The sequence below is a fragment of the Mobula birostris genome, chromosome 5 (assembly GCF_030028105.1).
Source record: "Mobula birostris isolate sMobBir1 chromosome 5, sMobBir1.hap1, whole genome shotgun sequence".
Taxonomy (NCBI): Eukaryota; Metazoa; Chordata; class Chondrichthyes; order Myliobatiformes; family Myliobatidae; genus Mobula; species Mobula birostris.
Window position 1 is genome coordinate 131,297,493 of NC_092374.1, and position 21,190 is coordinate 131,318,682.

A 21,190-nucleotide genomic window follows, 5' to 3' on the forward strand; every position below is an offset into this window, starting at 1 on the left:
CTAAACCTGTATAGTACTAAATTTAATAAAGCTTTCTTGCACAAGTCTCAATAGAAGTGGTTGCTTCTCAATTTCCAATGGCCTCCTTCAGTGAAACCGCCAGCCTGTGTTATGTAACATTAGTGTCTGATTACTGCAGGGAAGGTATATGTATACAACGTTTCTTTTCCCCCCCCAGTTGTTTTTCTTCTGCTTGTCAACTTCCAAAGCCGTCTAAGTCGTTCTCCAGTTTCTGATGAAAATCACATTGTAGCAAGTTTGGCCCTACATAATACACAATTTCCTAACTTGTCAATTGTGTTACATCCAATTTGCATTATGGGAATGCATTTTTATAGCAGAACTATCTATATTGCTAAAGTCGATCCTTCAGTATGGATTAAACTGAATGATATTTCCCCTTTTATCTCTATACATTCTGTGATGGTATAATTCTTTTACAAAGCTCACACAATGAAAGTTAGGATTGGGACACTTGGCTGCTTTTCCTGAAGTCTGGGTTATTTCACACTCTGTCTATTGGTCCTCTCCCATACCTTTAACTGAATATATTTAGTGTGACTTTGGGATAATTTAGTAATAATGATTGTAAACTTGGTTGTGGGTGGACGGGGATTGATTTTGAAAATATTTTGATGGAAAATCATCAAAACCTTCATAAATAATTTACTCAAGTTTAAAAACCAGAATAAGAAGAATGATTTACATTTAGTTGGATATAGTGAGTTTGAAAAATAAAATGTGAATAATTTATTGTGACTGATAGTTAGTTCCAATGTAGGTATTGCAAATAGAAATCCACACAACACAATTTATGGTTGGGATTGACCAATGAAAGGAGAAGAAATATATTCACTTAGCACTTTAAAAAGTACTTTGTAGACCATTGTGTTCCTTCAGATTAAAACACTTGGAAGGTTTAAAGGCAACATGTTTTGAACACTGCATTGTGAAGTAAGAGGGGTCTTGGTAAAGTACAACAAGGACAATACCTGAAGTGGGATGTCTTAATAACAGCACTGAAGTTTTCCACTTCACTGCAGTGTGTCAGTGACAGAGGAATCAACATTTTAACTTGTAGAATGTCGTGGATTTGAGTGAGCTATTCGAAGTTGTTTATGGCATTGGACATACCATATCTAGCAGGTAGATAGAGATCATGTTTTTATTTATATATAAATATATAAATGACCGGTGGAGCAACCCGAACTGCAAGTTCCATATTCAAGCCATGTGCTATTTTGACTCAGAAATGTTATTGTTTCTTTTGCATTATTGAGTATTATTACTGTGATACTTGTAGCTCTGTGGCAGTTCCTTAAGTACCTGGACTGCAACAGTTCATGAAGATAGTTTGCCATTACCTTCCAAGAGAAATTTAAGGACCTTAAACTCTAGTTTAGCCAGTGGTGCTCAATTTATCTAGAGGCATGTGATGGACTTGTTGGATTGTTTTCTGGAGTCTGAGCAGTTTACCAGGTTTAGTTAAATTTGGTTATCCCACCCACTTATTACATCTTCCTAAGGAGTTAAATGTTTCACTGGTTGGGAAAAGTGATTGCATTATCTGGTGGAAAGAATGGTTTTGATTGGGCCTTGCTTTCTTTTCAAGTGTTTGACAATTAACCTTCCAATATGCTTGGCTTTTAATTCAAACTGTCAAAGTGGCAATGCAAATTTTATTTGCCTAGGATTTAATTGATCTTTTATAGTTTTAACTGTAGTGATAATCTTAAATCTGAATATGGTAATTTTCTTTACTTGGGTTTCAACAGTGTTTTATTTGTTTTACCCTTGCACTAAGCACCTATACACTTGTATGTAATCCTTATGACAGTTCCTCAATTTACGAACGACTTGATTTGCAAACTCTTGCTGTAATGTTTTTGGCTCTGAATTCAATTTATGAATCTTTTGGATGCAGGAATACATTGAACTTAAATTCCCATAATGTATTTCATCCGGCCTTGCTTTAATGAAATCTCATGTTTTCTTGTAATGCCTCAAGTTTTCGTAATTAGAGGAATGGCTGTTGACCCTGTGCGAGTTGGTAATATTTTAAGTTCCTAGATCAAGTAAAGTAAAATTTTAAATTTTCACTTGATACCAGATTGATAACAGATATGAAGTTGATTCACAGTTAATTTGTTTATAAATAAAATTGAATGAATCAAATGCATTTGTTCAAATCCAGCATCAGGTTGTGTTGGGTTGTAATTTCGTTTCGTGTATTAATGCAAATGTATTTTTATGCTGCTTTCCTTTTATACAGACTAGTTTTCTAAAACTTGAGCACATTGGAAATAGTTTCCATCTGTTCACGATTATTTTTAATCTGTTACTTCCAATATTTATGAACTGGGGGGGGGATGAAATATATGAATGTGTATTTTACAGTAAACATTCCTTTATTCTATTTTAATGATTTGCTGATTTTTAGTAAAAGATTTACTAATCTGATGCTAGCTGCACAAGTGCATTTACCTTGTGAAGGTGGCCATTTACATGTTTTTGATCCTCTTGCATTTGAACAAAATGCACATGTAGAGTGACCATATTTTGCTATCATGATATGTGCACTCAGTATATGCACTGGACAGTTATTGAGCCAGTTGTTGCTAATTCAACATTGATTTTTGTTTAAGGTCTAGATTTGATTTGTGCTGTTTTTGTGAACCATTTCTAATATGCTAAAATGTACATTGGATGTGTGAATGTTTTGGGAAAGTATGCAACTAATGGTTGCAAGTTACAGAGATTCTTAATTTAAAAAGACTTATTATATTTGTGTCTGCATACAGGTCGGGTGCGGTCTAGACGCCAGAGCGCTGGGAGTGCGACCAGTGTTGCCAGCACACCCTCTGATACCAGAGGACGTAGCAGAGCTAAAGTAGTTTCACAGTCCCAACGTAAGTCAAACAAATTCTTATTAGCAGATTGTATAATTTACTGTAATACTTGCATCTTTAATCTGTTAGTACAGAGGTGGTCTTAAGACTACCAATGCTATTTAAGGTATGACGTTTCTTGAAGGATAGGCAGAATGGAAAAGCAGTGAGCAGAGTTGCTCTGAAAATGAGAATGAAATCAGAATAGTTGGAAAAATGATCCGTAGAAGAGCAAAAAGTATAAGCTATTTGGGTGGGGATGAAAAACAACAAAGAGCAGGAACCATTGCAGTGGATAGTATGTACGCCCTTGAGCAGCTCAACTGTGGGACGAGTATCAATATTGAAATAATGAAGGCTTGTAGCAAAGCTAATGCAGTAATTGTGTTGACTACTGACCCTAATACTGGCAAATGAAATAGTTAAAGATGTTCTTGGGGGCAAGTTCATGGTGTTCCTTAGAAAAATAAATTGCAGACCCATATATTTTAGGAGCATGCTGTTTTTGATGGGATTATCTGTATTGAGTAGTATTAGGTAACAGCTTCTGTAGTAAAGGGAAGTGTTGTTAATCTAATGACATTTTGCATTCAATTGGAGAGTAACAACGTCGGAAGCTAAATCTTGGATAAGGGGATGAGTTTGCTAAGGTAGATGAGAAATGAAAATATATATTGATAAATAGGTGAAGTAGTTAAATTATTCTAAGAATACTTTCTGTTGGAAAAGGTGATCATCCATGGTGAGCTATTTGCGGATAACTGAACAAGTTTAGAATGGAATTCTTAACTACCTTTATACCAAGAACGCTATTTGAATGGCAAAATTGGCTTTTGAAATTGTGAAAAACAGTTGCACGCTGGAGCTTGGGACAACTTTAGAAACTTGTAAGGGCAATTTAGAAGAGATGAAAATAGTGTATGAAACTAGTGAGAAATATGAAAGCAGATGGTAAGGGATACTACAGATACATTAGTGAGGATAAAGGAAAGGTACGTCGCATCCGGAGTTTCTCCAGTTAGCAGACAATTTCCTTCCACGCCTCCCTGTCCGGGTCTTAGTGAGGATAGAATGGTAAAAATCAAGGTTTATTGGAAGTTGAAACAGAAATTAATAATAAAAACAAATGACAGAAAAGTTAATACTTAAGTATTTGTTTTTTCAGTTGAATTCAATAAAAACGTATCAAAATACTAAGCAAAAAAAAGAATGAGGATCTTAAACAGAACATTAAAGATGTGTACTGGGCAATTATTGAGACCAATAGCTGTCAATTCTAATAGGGGAGTTTGGCATAGGGTTTGAAAGAGATGGTATGTATTAAATAAGTTTTTCTGTCTTTCCAAGTTCTTTGAAAAATCTTGATAGATTAGGAAGCAACTAGTATGGCTATTCAAGTTATGAGGAGAGAAAATTAGGAGCTACAAACCAGTTTAACTTGCTGTCAGTTGATGCAAAAATGTTGAAATCTTTCTAAGTGAGAACTTTGTATCCTGCACTTTAAAATGTATGTCATAGGTAGACAACAATGTTGAACAAATATGTAGCATGTTGAACACATCTATTAAACTTGTTTAAGAATATAGGTAAAAGGGTAGTTAAAAGAGGGCTGTATTCTTACCAAACTAATACCTAAGACTTGAAGGTTGATCTACTTGACAAGTTCAGTTTGTATCCATTGGAGTTCAGATGAATGTGTGCTGACTTGGTTAGCACACAAATCCTGTGTGCTCTTGACAGTGTGGATGTGGTGAAAATGTTTCTTGAGAATTCCTTTGCTGTAAAAATGAAATTCACAAGAGTGTAACTTGCTGATTATAATTATGTATCATTAGAATCAGAATCAGTTTTATTATTACTGATATGTTGTGAAATTTGTTGTTTTCGTGTAAGTCCTTAAAAAAACATTGTTACAATAAAATAGTACAAAAGTAGAATAGTAAGTTAGTGTTCATGGACTGTTTGGAAATTTGATGGCGAAGGGAAAAAGCTGTTCTTAAAGCATTGGAAGAGTTATTCTTCAGACTTCTGTACCTCTTCCCTAATGGTAGTAAAGAGAAAATGGCATACCCTGAATGGTGAGTGTGCTTAATGATGGATGCTGCCTTCATGAGGCAGTGCCTTTTGGAGATGTCCTTGATGGGAAGGCTAATGCCCATGATGGAGCTGGATGAGTTTACAATCCTATGCACTGGCCCTTGCATACCAGACAGTGATGCAACCAGTTGGAGAGATCTCCACTCTGTACATCTGCAGAAATTTGCTAGTCTTTGATGACGTACTAAATCTCTTCAAACTCCTAATGATGTATAGCTGCTGGGCTGCCTTCTTTGTGATTGCATCATTATGTTGGGCTCAGGATAGATCCTCTGAAATGTTAATGCTCAAAAACTTGAAACTGCTCTCACTTCCCACTGTTGACCCCTCAAGGAAGATTGGTGTGTGTGCTCCCAACTTCCCCTTTCCTGAAGTCCACAATTAATTCCTTGGTCTTGCTGATGTGAGTGTGGGGTGGTTGTTGTGACACCACTCAGCCAGTCGATCTATCCCACTTCTGTGCGCTGCCTCCTCAACAACAGTGGGGTGATCAGCAAACTTATTGGTGCTATTGAACTGTGCATAGTCGCACAGTCACTACTTTCCAGAAAGTAGAGCAGTGGGCTAAGAAGATTCACTGAGCTGCACCTGTGGTGGTTGACAGTGAGGAGGAGATGTTATTGCACTTTAAAGCAATATTAGTCTTGAACCTCTTGTGACTCTTTAACATTGTGGCTCCTTAAGTACTGTAAGTTCATAATTAGAATATTTAATTTTATTTTACTGGTGAATAGTAATTATTCTACTAATACAAAGCCACTGCTAACACAAGGGCACTAGTGAAAAATCCATTAGAATCGCATGCATTTCTCTTGTGGATGTTCATACCCTATCTGGTGAGTCCATGTCCAGCAAATGTTAGACATACGAGTATTGCACTGCAAAATTTAATGTTTCTGAGTATGTTGGAGGGGGAAAGGAGTGAGTGGGGTGGTTTATATGGGCATATATTATTTGTATGGCTTTTTCTGTTGATGCTTAACTTGGAATTATCCCAATATACAGTCAGTGGCCACTTACTAGGTATGACAGTGGAACCCGGTGTGGTCTTCTGCTGTAGCACATCTACTTCAAGGTTTGGTTTCTCACACCATACCCTGTAAACTCTAGAGACGGTTGTGTGTGAAAATAAGGAAATCAGCAATTTCTGAAACCATCCTGATTGGCACCACCAATCATTCCGCGGTCAAATCACATTTCTTCCCCATTCTGTTGTTTGGTCTGAACAACTGACCTCTTGACCATGTATGCATGCTTTTATGTATTGAGTTGCTGCCATATGATTGGCTGATTATATATTTGCTTTAACGTACTGGTGTACCTAATAAAGTGGCCACAGAGTGTATTTTCAACATTATTTAGAAGTTAGTACATGAAGTTGTAACATTTACAGTGTATGAAATTTATTACCTTGTTTAAAAACATTGTGGAAAATATCTTAACATTATTAATGCAGTTGACAAAGGTCTTTCATGCGATGCATCGTTCATACAACAATGTTGAAGGAACTAATTTAAAACCTGCAAGTAAAAAACAAATATTATTTATCTTTGAGTTATATTAGAGTAAAATCACCATTGTAAACCATACAAGTATGTATTTTTATATATTTCTTCATGATGTATAAACTTTGGGAGAATTCAGTTCAGGATAACATTATTCATTTGCAGAGCTAGAGGAAATGTAGTTGAGATGTGGAAGGTGAATGTGAGTGGGTGATTACCTCTTCTGTAATGGGGTTAGTAACACATTATTAGGTGGATGAAGATGATGAATAATTGTAAATCTGTTTAAGAAGAAATTATAAAGATGCAAAGATTTGGGCAGGATTGAAAGCAAGTGAATTCACAAGAAATGAGCATGAAGTGAGAAAGAGAGAAAATAAATTCTGCATTTAATCTTACATAAAAGCTGAGATGTAACTTTTTCATGAGATTGAAAGAAATTAGATGAAACTAATCTTGACAATTCTTGTAGCCTTTGCGTTTCTTTAACCATTCCATTAAACTTGTACTATCCTTTTACCTGCTTCCATGCCAAGGATCCAGATCAGCTAATCCTGCAGGCGGTAAGGTTCTTCTTCAGCTACAAGAATAAATTAACCAGTTGTCAAATGAATGTTTCCATTTGTCATTGCTGTTGGGCCATGTTAACATATGCAGTATTTCCAAAGGTGTTCAACTTTATTCTTCCTGTAAACCACTTAATTCTTGAAAAAATAAATCTAATTCTGGCTCTTAATAGTATCTTCCCATTGGCAGTAAAGTAATGAAATTTAGAAATAGAATATTATGAATTCTGTGGATTTCTTCAATTACATTTGGTCAGCCTGTTTGTATGAACAAATGGAATTGGTACCCTGACCAAAGAAAATCCACAAGTATCTCAACCTTCAATAATTACTATTATCAAGATAATGCAGTGTTTTACAGGGTCACCAATAACCAAAAGTGGATAACATTCAAGCTTTACCAATTTATTTTTATTTTAAAAAAAAAAAGAAAATTATGTTTGGTAACTTTATCAAGGATTGATTTGTTTGCAGATACTTGCTAATTTTGGCTGTCCTTCAATTTTGCTCTTGCTGTAACTTTTATAGACTCTTGATATAAAACCAAAATTAACTGGCATTTTGTTTTTTTTATTATTGCAGCGGGAAGTAGATCAAGTTCACCTGGTAAGCTCCTCTGTGGCACCTACTCAGGCATGAGCAGTGGACCTCAGAGGGTTTCGGTTGCACCACAAGGATCCGAGAAACGAAGCAAGATCCCCCGCAGTCAGGGATGCAGTAGGGAAGCTAGTCCCAACAGATTGGGGTTAGGTAAGACATAATTATCAATATCACAATTGTGTAATTTTTGTAATGTACCTTCTAAAATGGATCTATTGTCTTAACTTGTTTGGGGAATGTTTTGATGTTAGTGCAACTCTCAGCAAAAATGCTGCAACACTGTGAATAGGTTTCTATAATTACAGCAGCTAACAATGATGGTTTCCATTGTAAACGCAAACATAAATTTTTAATGTAATTAGAAAAAATACGAAGAGTACTTACTGAAATTGGTATAGAATTAAAACTAAAGTTCTCCAGCCAGTGTAACCCTGCTTTTGCTGAAAACTATGCTTGACCTTGAATCTGTTCACAGGATGACAAATCAAATGTATGCGTGTGTATATATAGGTAACATTTTTGGAAAAAATGTCTATCTTTCTACTCCTAATATGTAAACAGGATTTTTTGGCTTTCTCAGTATTTCAAGGAAGATGGATGCGAATAATATTGTTAAGAAATGAATGATGTTTACTGTTCTGCTTTTTTCCTTTGTTTTCTGTGCTAATCATGAAATATTGTTTCTGCCCAATTTATTTCTTGATATAATGAAGTTCTGTTAATTCATTGGCGGCTTTTGTTGAATCACTAGCATTTGGAGCAAGGATGACAGCTCTGACATATTGAGAGTCTATAAAATGATGCGGTTGAGCTGTTGTTGTTTTCCTTTTGTTGGGAGATTGATACCTTTTTGTTTAACCTTCCAAGTGAAACCAATTTCCATCTACGCTACCATCAGTACAAAAAAAAATCATATGGTGAATCTGTTACTTATTGGTCATCTTATTGGGTTTCAACATTGCTTTTAGTTCATTAAGTTTAAAAAATGAGTCATTGTTTTGTAAGCTGGCACAAATACAGTATGATATGAAGCAGTTCTCAATTATCAGAACTACAAAGTCCTAACTTTTCTTCACCCATCAATGTCAAAGCAATTTTTGAAAATCCAAATTTGTGTTATTGAATCTTTGCTCTGTAAAATTAAAGCACTTGTGGTTAATGCTGGATGTAATATTTTTGTTAATAATCTTTATTTTATCACTATTATTGTGCTTTCTCGCGCTCTCACATACGTGCCATATTTCAAGGAAAATGCTGCTTTACATGAGTAAAATCTTCTACTGGTGATAGATATGTTTCTATATCTTGTAAATATAACCAACCATGGTAGGCCTGGACTGACGTTCTTGAGTTACTTGACTGCAGAATTTCAGTCAACCGGATATAATCATTCGGGCACATTTCCTAACAATACTCCTGCAAGAGTAAATGGGAACTCTGACTATTTCTTCTTTTTGTATTTGGTGTTGACCACAGAGGTTGATTATAGAAATACTACAGTTTTCCAGTTGGCATTCACTCATCCAGCAAGGTTCAAATTTTGTATCTCCTGGTTTGAATGTCCTAATATTCTGTGGTGCAATATGCTGCTTACGTAGATGATAAACAGTGTATCCACACTGCCAAAAATTACTCTTGGAAAAAATAATTTCTTCCTTATGAACTTTATAAATTTATTGGTACATGTGATAATTATTTGATGAAAAGCAATGGCCAGTGACATGGAGAATTTCTCATTCTCATATTAGCCAGCTTTAAAAAAAAAATTAACAAAGGGAATTACATCTATTGCCAACAAAGCTTGTATTTCCTTACATCACAAAACATTCTTGGCCTTGTATGTATGTATGTATCAGAAGATTATATTTTTTGCGCAGCTATCCACTAGTTGGCAAAATATATTGATAACCTTGTTTTTTTTGTCCTCCATTGCCAAATCCATCAGGCACCTGGACAAATATCAAGCTGAATGTAATGGTGCTAATGTCTCCATTTTTTGAATTTTATTCTATCAGTTAATTTTCTAATAATTGCCTTTTAATTATGACCTATATTTTTGTTGTGCATCATGCTTCAATTTCATACATAAATTTCTAAATCAATGAATTACAAAGAAATATGTTTGCATTTTGAGCACAGGAGGAGAAAGGGGTTATTACTAGTGAGTTAAACTATTCATATTCAGCTATAGCTTTCTACAGAACTGATTCTTTACACTTGGAGTTGGGTGGGTTGAGTGGGACAGTACTTGCTCATTACTGCCTTATTTGTATGTAGAATCATCATCAGATGTTGAATGTTAATGCTGATAATAATATGAATCTTTCACTTAAAATACTGCTGTAATGAACTTCACCAAACTTTTCCAACTCTTCTCAAACTCATGCTAGCACGGAGCAGCCGTATCCCTCGACCAAGCTTGAGTCAGGGATGCAGCCGCGATACGAGCCGTGAGAGCAGTCGAGATACAAGTCCTGTTAGGGGCTTTGCACCACTCGGTAAGTACCTAGAGGCATATGATTCATTATGCCTTGCTTCCCTATTGAGGATACTGCCAGAAGACAATGCTCTTGGGGGCGTTTCTTATTTTCTTTAATTCTGCCCCTTTCCCCCAGTCCCCTTGCATGCTGCTCTCTCTGCAAGTCCATTAGCAGTGCTGCTTCTGTACAACACTCCTCCAGCACATTTGGGATAGATTGCTGCTTTTTTTAAGGAAATTTTCTGCCTTTTTTTTTCTGCCCAAAGACTCCAATAATTTTAAAAGATGATTACTGTTTGTGCATTACAAAACTTGTGATGTAAAAATGGTGAGCTCACTTGTACATCACTTTTTTGATAGACCTCCACTGTTCATTATATGATTTAATACTAATAATAATTGCTACTTCACACTTCAGTATACTGGAAAGGGTACAAGTTATTCATTTACAGTCCTGTCCAAAGCACTTTGCATATTAGTGTAGAGAGCTATTTTGAAGTATTGGTAGGGGTCACGTTAGGGTTGTCTTGGGAAATTAGGAAAGTAATACTAACTGGCAATTCTCTTCAGACAGTTGGTGAAAATAGAATTTAGTTTGTTAGCATAATCAGGTGCTGATAATATGAGCAGAAAAACAGTCAAAATTAGTCACGCTTGCCTAGGTGCAAGCTGAAGGCAGATGGATTGAAGTTTCATAACCTCTATATTTTTAGTGTTTCTCATGGTACTTTCTCTTTATATTTTGTGATATGGAGTAATTGTATTTCTTTAGTGATGAGTCAAACATGGTTGATCCAACCATCATTGCTGGAAAAAGTGCAAAGGGGATTTAGGAAAGGTTGGGCAGTCTAAGATTTTATTCTTTGGAGCATAGGAGACTGAATGGTGACCTTATCGAGGAAATAAAATTGAGGGGCATAAACAGAATGAATAAACAGGGAAACCGGGTAATAGTGTAAAGGTAAGAGGAGAATGATTTAAAAGAGACATGAAGGGGGAACTATCTTCATGCATAATGTTGCACTTTAAAAGACACTTTGACAGTACAGGTGTCCCCCACTTTTCGAACGTTCACTTTACGAAACCTCGCTGTTACGAAAGACATACATTAGTTACCTGTTTTCGCTAACAGAAGGTGTTTTCACTGTTACGAAAAAAGGCAGGATGTGAAAAAAGCAGCGTGTGATAAAAGGAGCCAACCTCCTCCCCTGGAACTGCATTCTAAATGGCATTACTTAAGCACATGCCCGTGAGCAGCTGTTAGCAAGATGAGTTCTAAGGTATCAGAAAAGCCTAAAAGAGCTCATAAGGGTGTTACACTTAGCGTAAAACTAGACATAATTAAGTATTTCGATCGTGGTGAACGAAGTAAGGACAAAGTGAGTTTGGCTTGTGGAAGTTGACAAAGATGATGTTGGAGGTTTTGGCATCCCATGACCAAGAATTGATAGATGCTGATGCAATTGGAAGAGGAAAGGATAACAATCAAAACCGAATGCAGTAGTGAACAGACCGAAAGTGAAGTCGTCCAGGAACTGAACGTGAAGCAACTATGTGAGATTTTTCTCTGCAATTGACAATGATTGCAGAAAAGTACGACTTTAATTTTGAAAGGGTACGTAGGTTTAGGGCATATTTGCAGGATGGTTTGAGTGCTTACAAAGAACTGTATGATTGAAAAATGTGCGAGGCTAAGCAGTCAAGCATACTGTCATTTTTCAAGCCTTCCACATCAGCCACAGCAGACGACGAACCTCGACCTTCAACATCGAGGCAGGCAGCCATAGAAGAAGATGACCTGCCTGCCCTGATGGAAACAGATGACAATGAGGTGACACCCCAGTGTCCCGCCACCCCAACCCCCGGACCGCGGACCGATGCATTGCTGCGGAGAATGCAGCGGTAGCTGGGACGCACCCAACACATCTTTAAGAAAAAAGCCGAAATAAACATGCTAATTAATTAGGTGCCATCCAGCACGTAAATGTCGGCCCAGATCAGAGGCGATTGCCGATTGAGTAGCCTCTGATCTGGGCCGACATTAGGTGCTGGGCGGCACCTAATTAATTAGCTTGTTTATTTCGGCTTTTTTCTTAAAGCTGTGCTGAGTGCGTCCCGGCTACTGCTGCATTCTCTGCGGATCGGTATTGGTTTGCTGCCCGGAAGTTGGGGACCACTGCACCACCCCAACCTCCGACGACTCAGCCTAACACACCGTCATCGGTGTGCTCAACGCTGACTTCCTGATTCCGGTAAGTGATACTACACTGTACATGCTTTATTTCTTCTTTATATAGGCTGTGTATTTTTATGTGTTATTTGGTATGATTTGGCAGCTTCGTAGCTTAACGGTTACTGGAGAGAGTGTTTCTGCCAAGAGCGCTTACACTGTGTTTCTGCTGAGAGCGCTTGCGTGAGATTTTTGCTACGGAGAACAGTGCGGCAATGATTATAGAAAAGTATTTCTACTTTATATAGGCAGTGTATTTATCATATCATTCCTGCTTTTACTATATGTTACTGTTATTTTAGGTTTTGTGTGTTATTTGGCATGATTTGGTAGGTTATTATTTTTTGGGTCTGCAAACGCTCACAAATTTTTCCCATATAAATAAAAGGTAATTGCTGCTTCACTTTACGACATTCCGGCTTGCGAACTGTTTCATAGGAATGCTCTACCTTCGGATGGCGGGGGAAACCTGTATATAGATAGGAAAGATTTGGAGGGATATGGGCCACAAGTGGGGAATGGGACTAACTTGGATGGGAATCTTGTTGGCATGGGTGAGTTGGGCTGAAGGGCCTGTTATTGTGCATTATCACTCTGATTCAAACATTGGCAATGTCCCATTTTATTATGAATTGGAAATTATAGGATTAATTAAGGAGGCAATGTGAAATGATGGGTTAGAGGAGTATAAATTTTATTCCAGAGTTTAAAATCAAACCTTAATTCGATTCTCCTGCAACTTCAAAACAGCAAGGTGAGGTGGCCAACGTTTTCCTAACTTGTATAGTCTAGACTGTGTGTATAATAGCTAGCCACATTTATCAGTGATGATTCTGTTCTTTTGACATCACTGAATTTGAGGCTTCAGAAGTTAATAGGCCAACATGAAAAAGAAAATCAGAATTTTTCATTGTGATTGATAAATCAAATTGGGCAAAGGCTGAAAGCTGTGGTTTTAAGTTTGATTAAGTGATATTTTGTGAATCGTTATAAACAAATCATAAATAACCTTTCAGATAATAAAAAAAGCAAGTCGATGGCTGGTATTGTACTGTCTATTAATAAGTGCTTGCAGATTATTATATGGAGTAATTTTTAAAATGGAATAGTAAAAGTAAAATCTTTTGGGCATTTAGCTGCTGTAATAGACGAACTATGCATTTCCGTGGGGGAAAAAATGAGCTACATCAGCGTTCACAAAGTGCTGGAGGAACTCAGGTCAGGCAGCATTTATGGAAATGAATAAATAGTCAGTGTTTCACGCTGAAACCCTTCTTCAGGACTGGAATAGAAGGGGGAAGACACCAGAATAAAAAGATGTGGTGAGAGGGAGGAGCATAGGTGAAGCAAGGGAGTGGGAAAGGTAATGGGCTGAAGAGGAAGGAATCTGATGGGAGAGGAGAGTGGACCATAGGAGAAAAGGATGCAGGGCACCACAGGGAGGTGATAGGCAGGGGAGGAGAAGAGGTAAGAGGCCAGAGGGGGGAATAGAAGAAGAGGGAAGCAGGATAAAACAAAGATCATTTCTAGAAGGAGAAATTGATGTTCTGCCTCAAGTTGGAGACTGCCTAGACAGAATATGAGGTGTTGTCCCTTCACCCATCATGGCAAACAAGGAGGCAGTGGACCGATATATCAGAACGGGAATGGGGTTTGGAATTAAAATGTTTGGTCACCAGGAAATTCTGCTTTTTGTAGATGGAACGGAGATGCTCGACAAAATGGTCTCCCATCACTGAGTTGTGGCTGGAAAGCCATAGATGGGAATTTAACATCAAAGGATACACTGTATAGCGAAAAGACAGGCAGAAAGGCATAGGCGGTGGTGTGGCTCTGTTTCTTTAGAAAGGTAACATATGGTTAAAGAATGTTGAATCTTTGTGAGTGGAGTTGAGAAACTGCAAGGATTTAAAAAAAAAACAACATCATGGGAATCATATATAGGCCTTCAAGTAGTAGCCAAGGGGATTGGGAAAATCAGGTTGGTTTCAGTGCGCAAGAGATGGAATTGGTTGAAAACCGATGAGATGGCTTTCTAGAGCTGTGTGTGCTTGAGCCTACTAGGGGAAATTCTATCTTAGATTGGGTGTTGTGTAATAACCCAGATCTTATTAGGGAGCTTAATGTAAAGGAACCCTTGGGAAGCTGTGATCATAATATGATTGAATTCACATTGCAATTTGAGAGGGAGAAGCATAAGTCACGTGTACCAGTATCGCAGTGGAATAAAGGGAATTACAGAGGCATGAGAGAGCAGCTTGCCCAGGTGGATTGGAGGAGAATGCTGGTGGGGATGATGGCAGAGCAGAAATGGCTAAAGTTTCTAGGAGCAGTTCACAAAGCACAGGATAATTGTATCCCACAGAAGAAGTTGTTCTCAAATGGCAGGAGTAGGCAACTGTGGCTGACAAAGGAAGTTGAGGACTGCATAAAAGCTGGAAGGACTGGCATATAAGGTGGCAAAAGTGACTGGGGGAAGTTGGAAGATTGGGAAGCTTTTAAAATCCAACAGAAGGCAACTAAAGCTATAAGAAGAGGAGATGAAATATGAGGGCAAACTAGTCAATAGTATAAAGTAGGATACTAGAAGCTTTTTCCAGTTATATGAAGAGTAAAAGGGAGGTGGGAGGATATTGGACCACTGGAAAATTATGCTGGTGAGGTAGTAATGGGGGACAAATAAATGGCTAATGAACTTAATAGGTACTTTGCATCAGTCTTCACTGTGGAAGACACTAGCAGTGTGCCAGAGGTTCGTGAGTGTCAAGGAGCGGGAGTGAGCGTCATTGCTATTACAAAAGAAAGTGTTAGGAAAACTCAAAAGTCTTCAGATGGATAAGTAACCTGGACCAAATGGATTACATCCCAGAGTCCTGAGAGTTTGCTGAAGAGATAACAGATACATTGGTCGTGATCTTTCAAGAATCACTTGATTTTTGGCATGGTTCCAGAGGACTAGAAAATTGCAAATGTCACTCCACTCTTTAAGAAGGGAGAAAGACAAGAGAAAGGAAATAATAGGCCAATTAGACTAATGTCAGCAGTTGAGGAAATGTTGGAGTCTATTATTAAGGATGAAGTTTTGGGGTACTTGGAGGGGGATAAAAAAGGAAATTGCCTTTTAAACTCACGAGAGAGCATAGGCCATCAACTTTTTGCTGTTGATGTTCTGTAGCAGGCAATTTCTTTTTTACGAGGTCAAGTTGCTAGCTCGACCCTCAACCCAGCACGGATGGAAAGCGTGCCTGCAGAGCCGGCTGGGTTCGAACTCGGGAGCCTTCACTCCGAAGCCTGGGGCTGGTGCCACTATTCCACCAGCCGGCTAGGTGCTTGGAGACTAATGATAAAATAAGTCAGAGTCAGCATGGTTTCTGTAAAGGGAAATCTTCCCTGACAAATCTGTTAGAATTCTTTGAGGAAGTAACAGGCAGGGTGAACAAAGGGGAAGAAGTAAATGACATTTACTTAGATTTTCCAAAAGCATTTGATGAGGTGCCACACATGAGGCTGCTTAACAAGATAAAATCCAGGAAAGATACTGGCATTATAGAGGAATGACTGACAGGCAGAAGGCAGCGAGTGGGAATAAAGCAGGCCTTTTCTGGCTGGCTGCCACTGACTAGTGGCGTTCCTCAGGGGTCAGTATTGGGACTGCTGCTTTTCACATTCTTTGTCAGTGAGTCCAGAGGAGGTTCCCAAGGATGATTCTGGGAATGAAGGGGTTAACATATGAAGAACGTTTGGCAGTTTTGGGCCTGTACTCACTGGAATTTAGAAGAATGTATGGGAATCTCATTGAAACTGACCAAATGTTGAAAAGACTAGATAAGGTAGATGTGGAGAGGATGTTTTCTCTGGTGTGGGGTATCTAGAACTACAGGGTGCAGCCTTAAAATTGAGGGGTGACCTTTTAGAAAAGATGTAAAGGGGAATTTTCTTTTTAAGCAAAGAGTAGTGTATCTATGTAATGCTCCTCCACAGACTGCAGCGGAGGCCAAGTCCGTGGATATATTTAAGGTGAAAGTTGATCATTTCCTGATCGGTCAGGGCATCAAAGATATGGCAAGAAGGCTGGGTATGGGGTTGAGTGGGATCTGGGATCAGCCATGGAATAGCAGAGTAGACTCAATGGGCTGAATGGCGTAATTCTGCTCCTCTCTCTTATGGTCTTATTCACTTAACTGGCATCTGTCAAATATAACACGTACTAGATAATTGAACCTTTGCTGTAGTTGTATGCATGTTTATCATTAACGTCCCATTCTGCTGCTAGGAACACTGTATTACTTACTCTCTGGAGCAGTGCTCTACTGCATTGTCTATCACACTGAAGCATGTCAACTGTGTAAAAAGCAGTTACAAAGCAGGAGGAGTGAGGGTGGGGGCAATTATGGTGATAGTTTCTGGAAGTTTATCTATGATAAACTTCTCAGAAAATGCTCATAATAAACGCAGTTCCAATTCCCTGCATTCAATTTATGGGCTGTGCAGAGCTCCACATTGACTCCACAGAAGTGTCTCAGAGCTCCCAGATGACCTGGACTTTAAGTCTTCATTCCATTTGCAGTCTGATTTATTCATCTTTGTCCTATTCCACAATTGCAATTAGGCCCAAGTTAAAGTTAAGAAGCAGCATCTTATGATCCAGCCGTGAAAGATGCAACATTTTGGATGCAATGTCACATTTTGCAGCTCCATGCAGTCCCTGATGGACAAATGGCAGATTTACTAACAAGGAAGTAAGTGTAGATTGGGGTTAATGAAATTGTTTTGACAGCTGGTGTAGCACAATACTGAATGGCCTCCTCTTGCAATGAAAGGAGTTTTGAGAACTCCTTGGCCAAGTGAAGCAGCTACTCAACATAGAAACATAGAAAACCTACAGCACAATACAGGCTCTTTGGCCCACAAAGCTGTGCTGAACATGTCCTTACCTGAGGAATTACCTAGGGTTATCCATGACCCCCTATTTTTCTGAGCTCCTTATACCTGTCCAAAAGTCTCTTAAAAGACCCTGTTGTATCTGCCTCCACCACTGTCGCTGGCAGCCCATTCCACACACTCACCACACTCTGCATAAAAATCTTAGCCCTGACATCTCCTCTGTACCTGCTTCCAAGCACCTTAAAACTATGCCCTCTCGTGCTAGCCTTTTCAGCCCTGGGGAAAAAGCCTCTGACTATCCACGTGATCAATGCCTCTCATCATCTTATAAACCTCTATTGGGTCACCTCTCATCCTCCGTTGCTCCAAGGAAAAAAGGCCAAGTTCACTCAACCTATTTTTGTAAGGCATGTTCCCCAATCCAGGCAACGTCCTTGTAAATCTCCTCTGCACCCTTTCTATCGTTTCCACATCCTTCCTATAGTGAGGTGACCAGAACTGAGCACAGTACTCCAAGTGGGGTCTGACCAGGGTCCTGTGTAGCTGCAACATTACCTCTTGGCTCTTAAACTGTATACCATAGTTGATGAAAGCCAATGCACCGTATGCCTTCTTAACCACAGAGTCAACCTGCGCAGCAGTTTTGGGTGTCCTATGGACTCGGACCCCCAGATCCCTCTGATCCTCCACGCTGCCAAGTGTCTTACCGTTAATAATATATTCTGTTACCATATTTGACCTACTAAAATGAACCACCTCACACTTAGCTGGGTTGAACACATCTGCGGTTTCTCAGCCTAGTTTTGCATCCTATCACTGTCCCGCTGTAACCTCTGACAGCCCTCCGCACTATCCACAACACCTCCAACCTTTGTGTCATCAGCAAACTTAATAATCCATCCCTCCAGTTCTTCATCCAGGTCATTTATAAAAGTCATGAAGATTAGGGGTCCCAGAACAGATCCCCGAGGCACACCACTGGTGACTGACCTCCATGCAGAGTATGACCCGTTGACAACCACTCTTTGCCTTCTGTGGGCAAGCCAGTTCTGGATCCACAAAGCAATGCCCCCTTGGTACCCCATGGAAGGCTTATTGAGAAAGTAAAGAGGCATGAGATCCTTGTTAAATGTGTTACTCAAATCCGTATGCACTAGATCTACTGCTGTACCTTCATCAATGTGTTTAGTCACATCCTCAAAAAAAATTCAGTCAGGCTTGTAAGGCACAACCTGCCTTTGACAAAGCCATGCTGACTATTCCTAATTATATTATGCCTCTCCAAACGTTCTTAAATCCTGCCTCTCAGGATCTTGTCCATCAACTTGCCAAGCACTGAAGTAAGACTCACTGGTCTATAATTTCCTGGGTTATCTCTACTCCCTTTCTTGAATAATGAAACAACATCCGCAACCCTCCAATCCTCCGGAGCCTCTCCCATCCCCATTGATGATGCAAAGATCATCGCCAGAGGCTCAGCAACTTCCTGCCTTGCCTCTCACAGTAGCCTGGGAAACATCTCGTCCAGTCCCGGTGACTTATCCAACTTGATGCTTTCCAAAAGCTCCAGCACATCCTCTTTCTTAATATCTACATGCTCAAGTTTTTCAGTCCGCTGTAAGTCATCCCTACAGTCGCCAAGGTCCTTTTCCGTAGTGAATACTGAACCAAAGTATTCATTGGGTACCTCTGCCATCTCTTCCGGTTCCATACACACTTTTCCACTGTCACGCTTGATTAGTCCTATTCTCTCACGTCTTATTCTTTTGCTCTTAGCATTCCTTAATCCTGTCCGCCGAGGCCTTCTCATGGCCCCTTCTGGTTCTCCTAATTTCATTCTTAAACTCCTTCCTGCTGGCCTTATAATCTTCTAGATCTCTATCATTACCTAGTTTTTTTTCAACCTTTTGTAAGCTTTTCTTTTCTTGACTAGATTTACAACAGTCTTTGTATAGCACGGTTCCTGTATCCGGTCTCATTGGAACGTACCTGTACAGAACTCCACACAAATATCCCCTGAACATTTGCCACATTTCTTCCGTACATTTCCCTGAGAACATCTGTTCCCAATTTATGCTTCCACGTTCGTGCCTGATAGCTTCATATTTCCCCTTACTCCAGATTAACGCTTTCCTAACTTGTGTGTTCCTATCCCATTCCAATGCTATGGCAAAGGAGATAGAATTGTGATCACTATCTCCAAAATGCTCTTCCACTGAGAGATCTGACACCTGACCAGGTTCATTTCCCAATAGCAGATCAAGCACAGCCTCTCCTCTTGTAGGCTTATCTACATATTGTGTCAAGAAATCTTCTTGAATACACTTAACAAACTCCATCCCATCTAAACCCCTCACTCTAGGGAAATGCCAATCGATATTTGGGAAATTAAAATCTCTAACCACGACAACCCTGTTATTTTTACACCTTTCCAGAATCTGTCTCCCTATCTGCTCCTCAATGTCCCTGTTACTATTGGGTGGTCTATATATTAAAAAAAACACCCAGTAGAGTTATTGACCCCTTCCTGTTCCTAACTTCCACCCACAGAGACACTGTAGACAACCCTTCAGTGCTGCAGGGGCACTTTATCAGATACACCTATGCACCCCATGAATGCAAAAGTGTATTCGGCCAATCATGTGGCAGCAACTCAATGCATAAAAGCATGCAGATGTGGTCAAGAGGTTCAGTTGTTGTTCAGCCGAAGCATGAAAATGGGAAAAAAAATGTGAGGTAAGTGACTTTGACGTGGGATGGTTGTTGGTGCCAGATGGGGTGGTTTGAGTATCTCAGAAACTGCTGATTTCCTGGGAGTTTCATGCACAACCATCCCTAGAGTTTACAGAGAAAGGTGCAAGAAGCAAAAGCATCCATTGAGCAGCAGGTTCTGTGGGCAAAAACGTCTTGTTAATGAGAGAGATCAAAGAGAATGGCCAGAGTTGTTCAAGCTGACAGAAAGGTGACAGTAATTCAAATAACCACGCGTTACAACAATTGTGTGCAGAAGAGCTTCTTTGAACTCTCAAAATGTAGAGCATTGAAGTAGATGGATTACTGCACCAGAAGACCATAAACGTACACTCAGTGGTCAATTTATTAGGTACTGGAGATGCCTATTAAAGTGGCTAGTGTGTGTATAATGTGAAGCTTTGTACCAATTTTATTTCTCTGAAGGCATTCTCTCCACCTACCCCCCCCCCCAAGAATTTTGGGTTAGATTGCTTAATTTCTCCCCTTGTTTGACTAGCCACCATTAAAAGAGTGACAATCATAGTAGTGCCCAAGAAGAGCAAGGTGAGCGGTTTCAACAACTGTCTCCCAGTAGTGCTCACATCTACTGTGATGAAATGCTTTGAGGGATAAGTCATGACTAGAGTTAATTCCTTTCCTAGTAAGGACCTGGACATGCTACCTACCGCCACAACAGGTGTACAGTGGATGGAATTTCGTGGACTCTCCACTTGAGCAACAGTTATACCTATGTCAGGCTGCAGTTTATTGATTGCACCTCAGCATTCGACACCATTATCTCATTAGTGGTAATCAAAACCTGGGTTTTTTTAACTTCCCGTTGCAACTGGATCCTTTACTGCCTGATCAGGAGACCTCAGTCAGTGCAGATTGGAGATAATAGGTGTTAATAGGGTCCTGATGAAGGGTCTCAACCCAAAAGGTCGACTATACACTCATAAATGCTGCCTGGCCTACTGGTTCCACCAGCATTTTGTGTGTGTTGCTTGGATTTCCAGCATCTGCAGATTTTTCTCCTGTTTGTGAAAGTATGCTAGTGCTTATATTTCATTAAGCTTGGGAAGACTTGGTGTGTCACAAAGACTCGTAAATATCTTCAGATGTACTTTGCAGAACATTGGCTATTTGCATCTCAGCTTGTATGGAATCTGCAATGCACAGGATAAATATAAATTTCAGTGGGTTGT

The 21,190-nt window shown here is 39.2% G+C and overlaps 1 protein-coding gene across 9 annotated transcripts in view; it reads left to right on the top strand.

The window, feature by feature from the left end:
• Window positions 1–21,190, top strand: part of clasp1a (cytoplasmic linker associated protein 1a) — a 296,574-nt gene that overhangs the window by 167,198 nt on the left and 108,186 nt on the right. For all 9 annotated transcript variants that reach the window (XM_072258680.1, XM_072258685.1, XM_072258683.1 and 6 more), the window contains 2 exons: window positions 2,802–2,909; window positions 7,639–7,806. In XM_072258680.1, coding sequence (XP_072114781.1) covers window positions 2,802–2,909; window positions 7,639–7,806 — 276 coding nt within the window. The remainder of the gene's footprint in view (window positions 1–2,801; window positions 2,910–7,638; window positions 7,807–21,190) is intronic.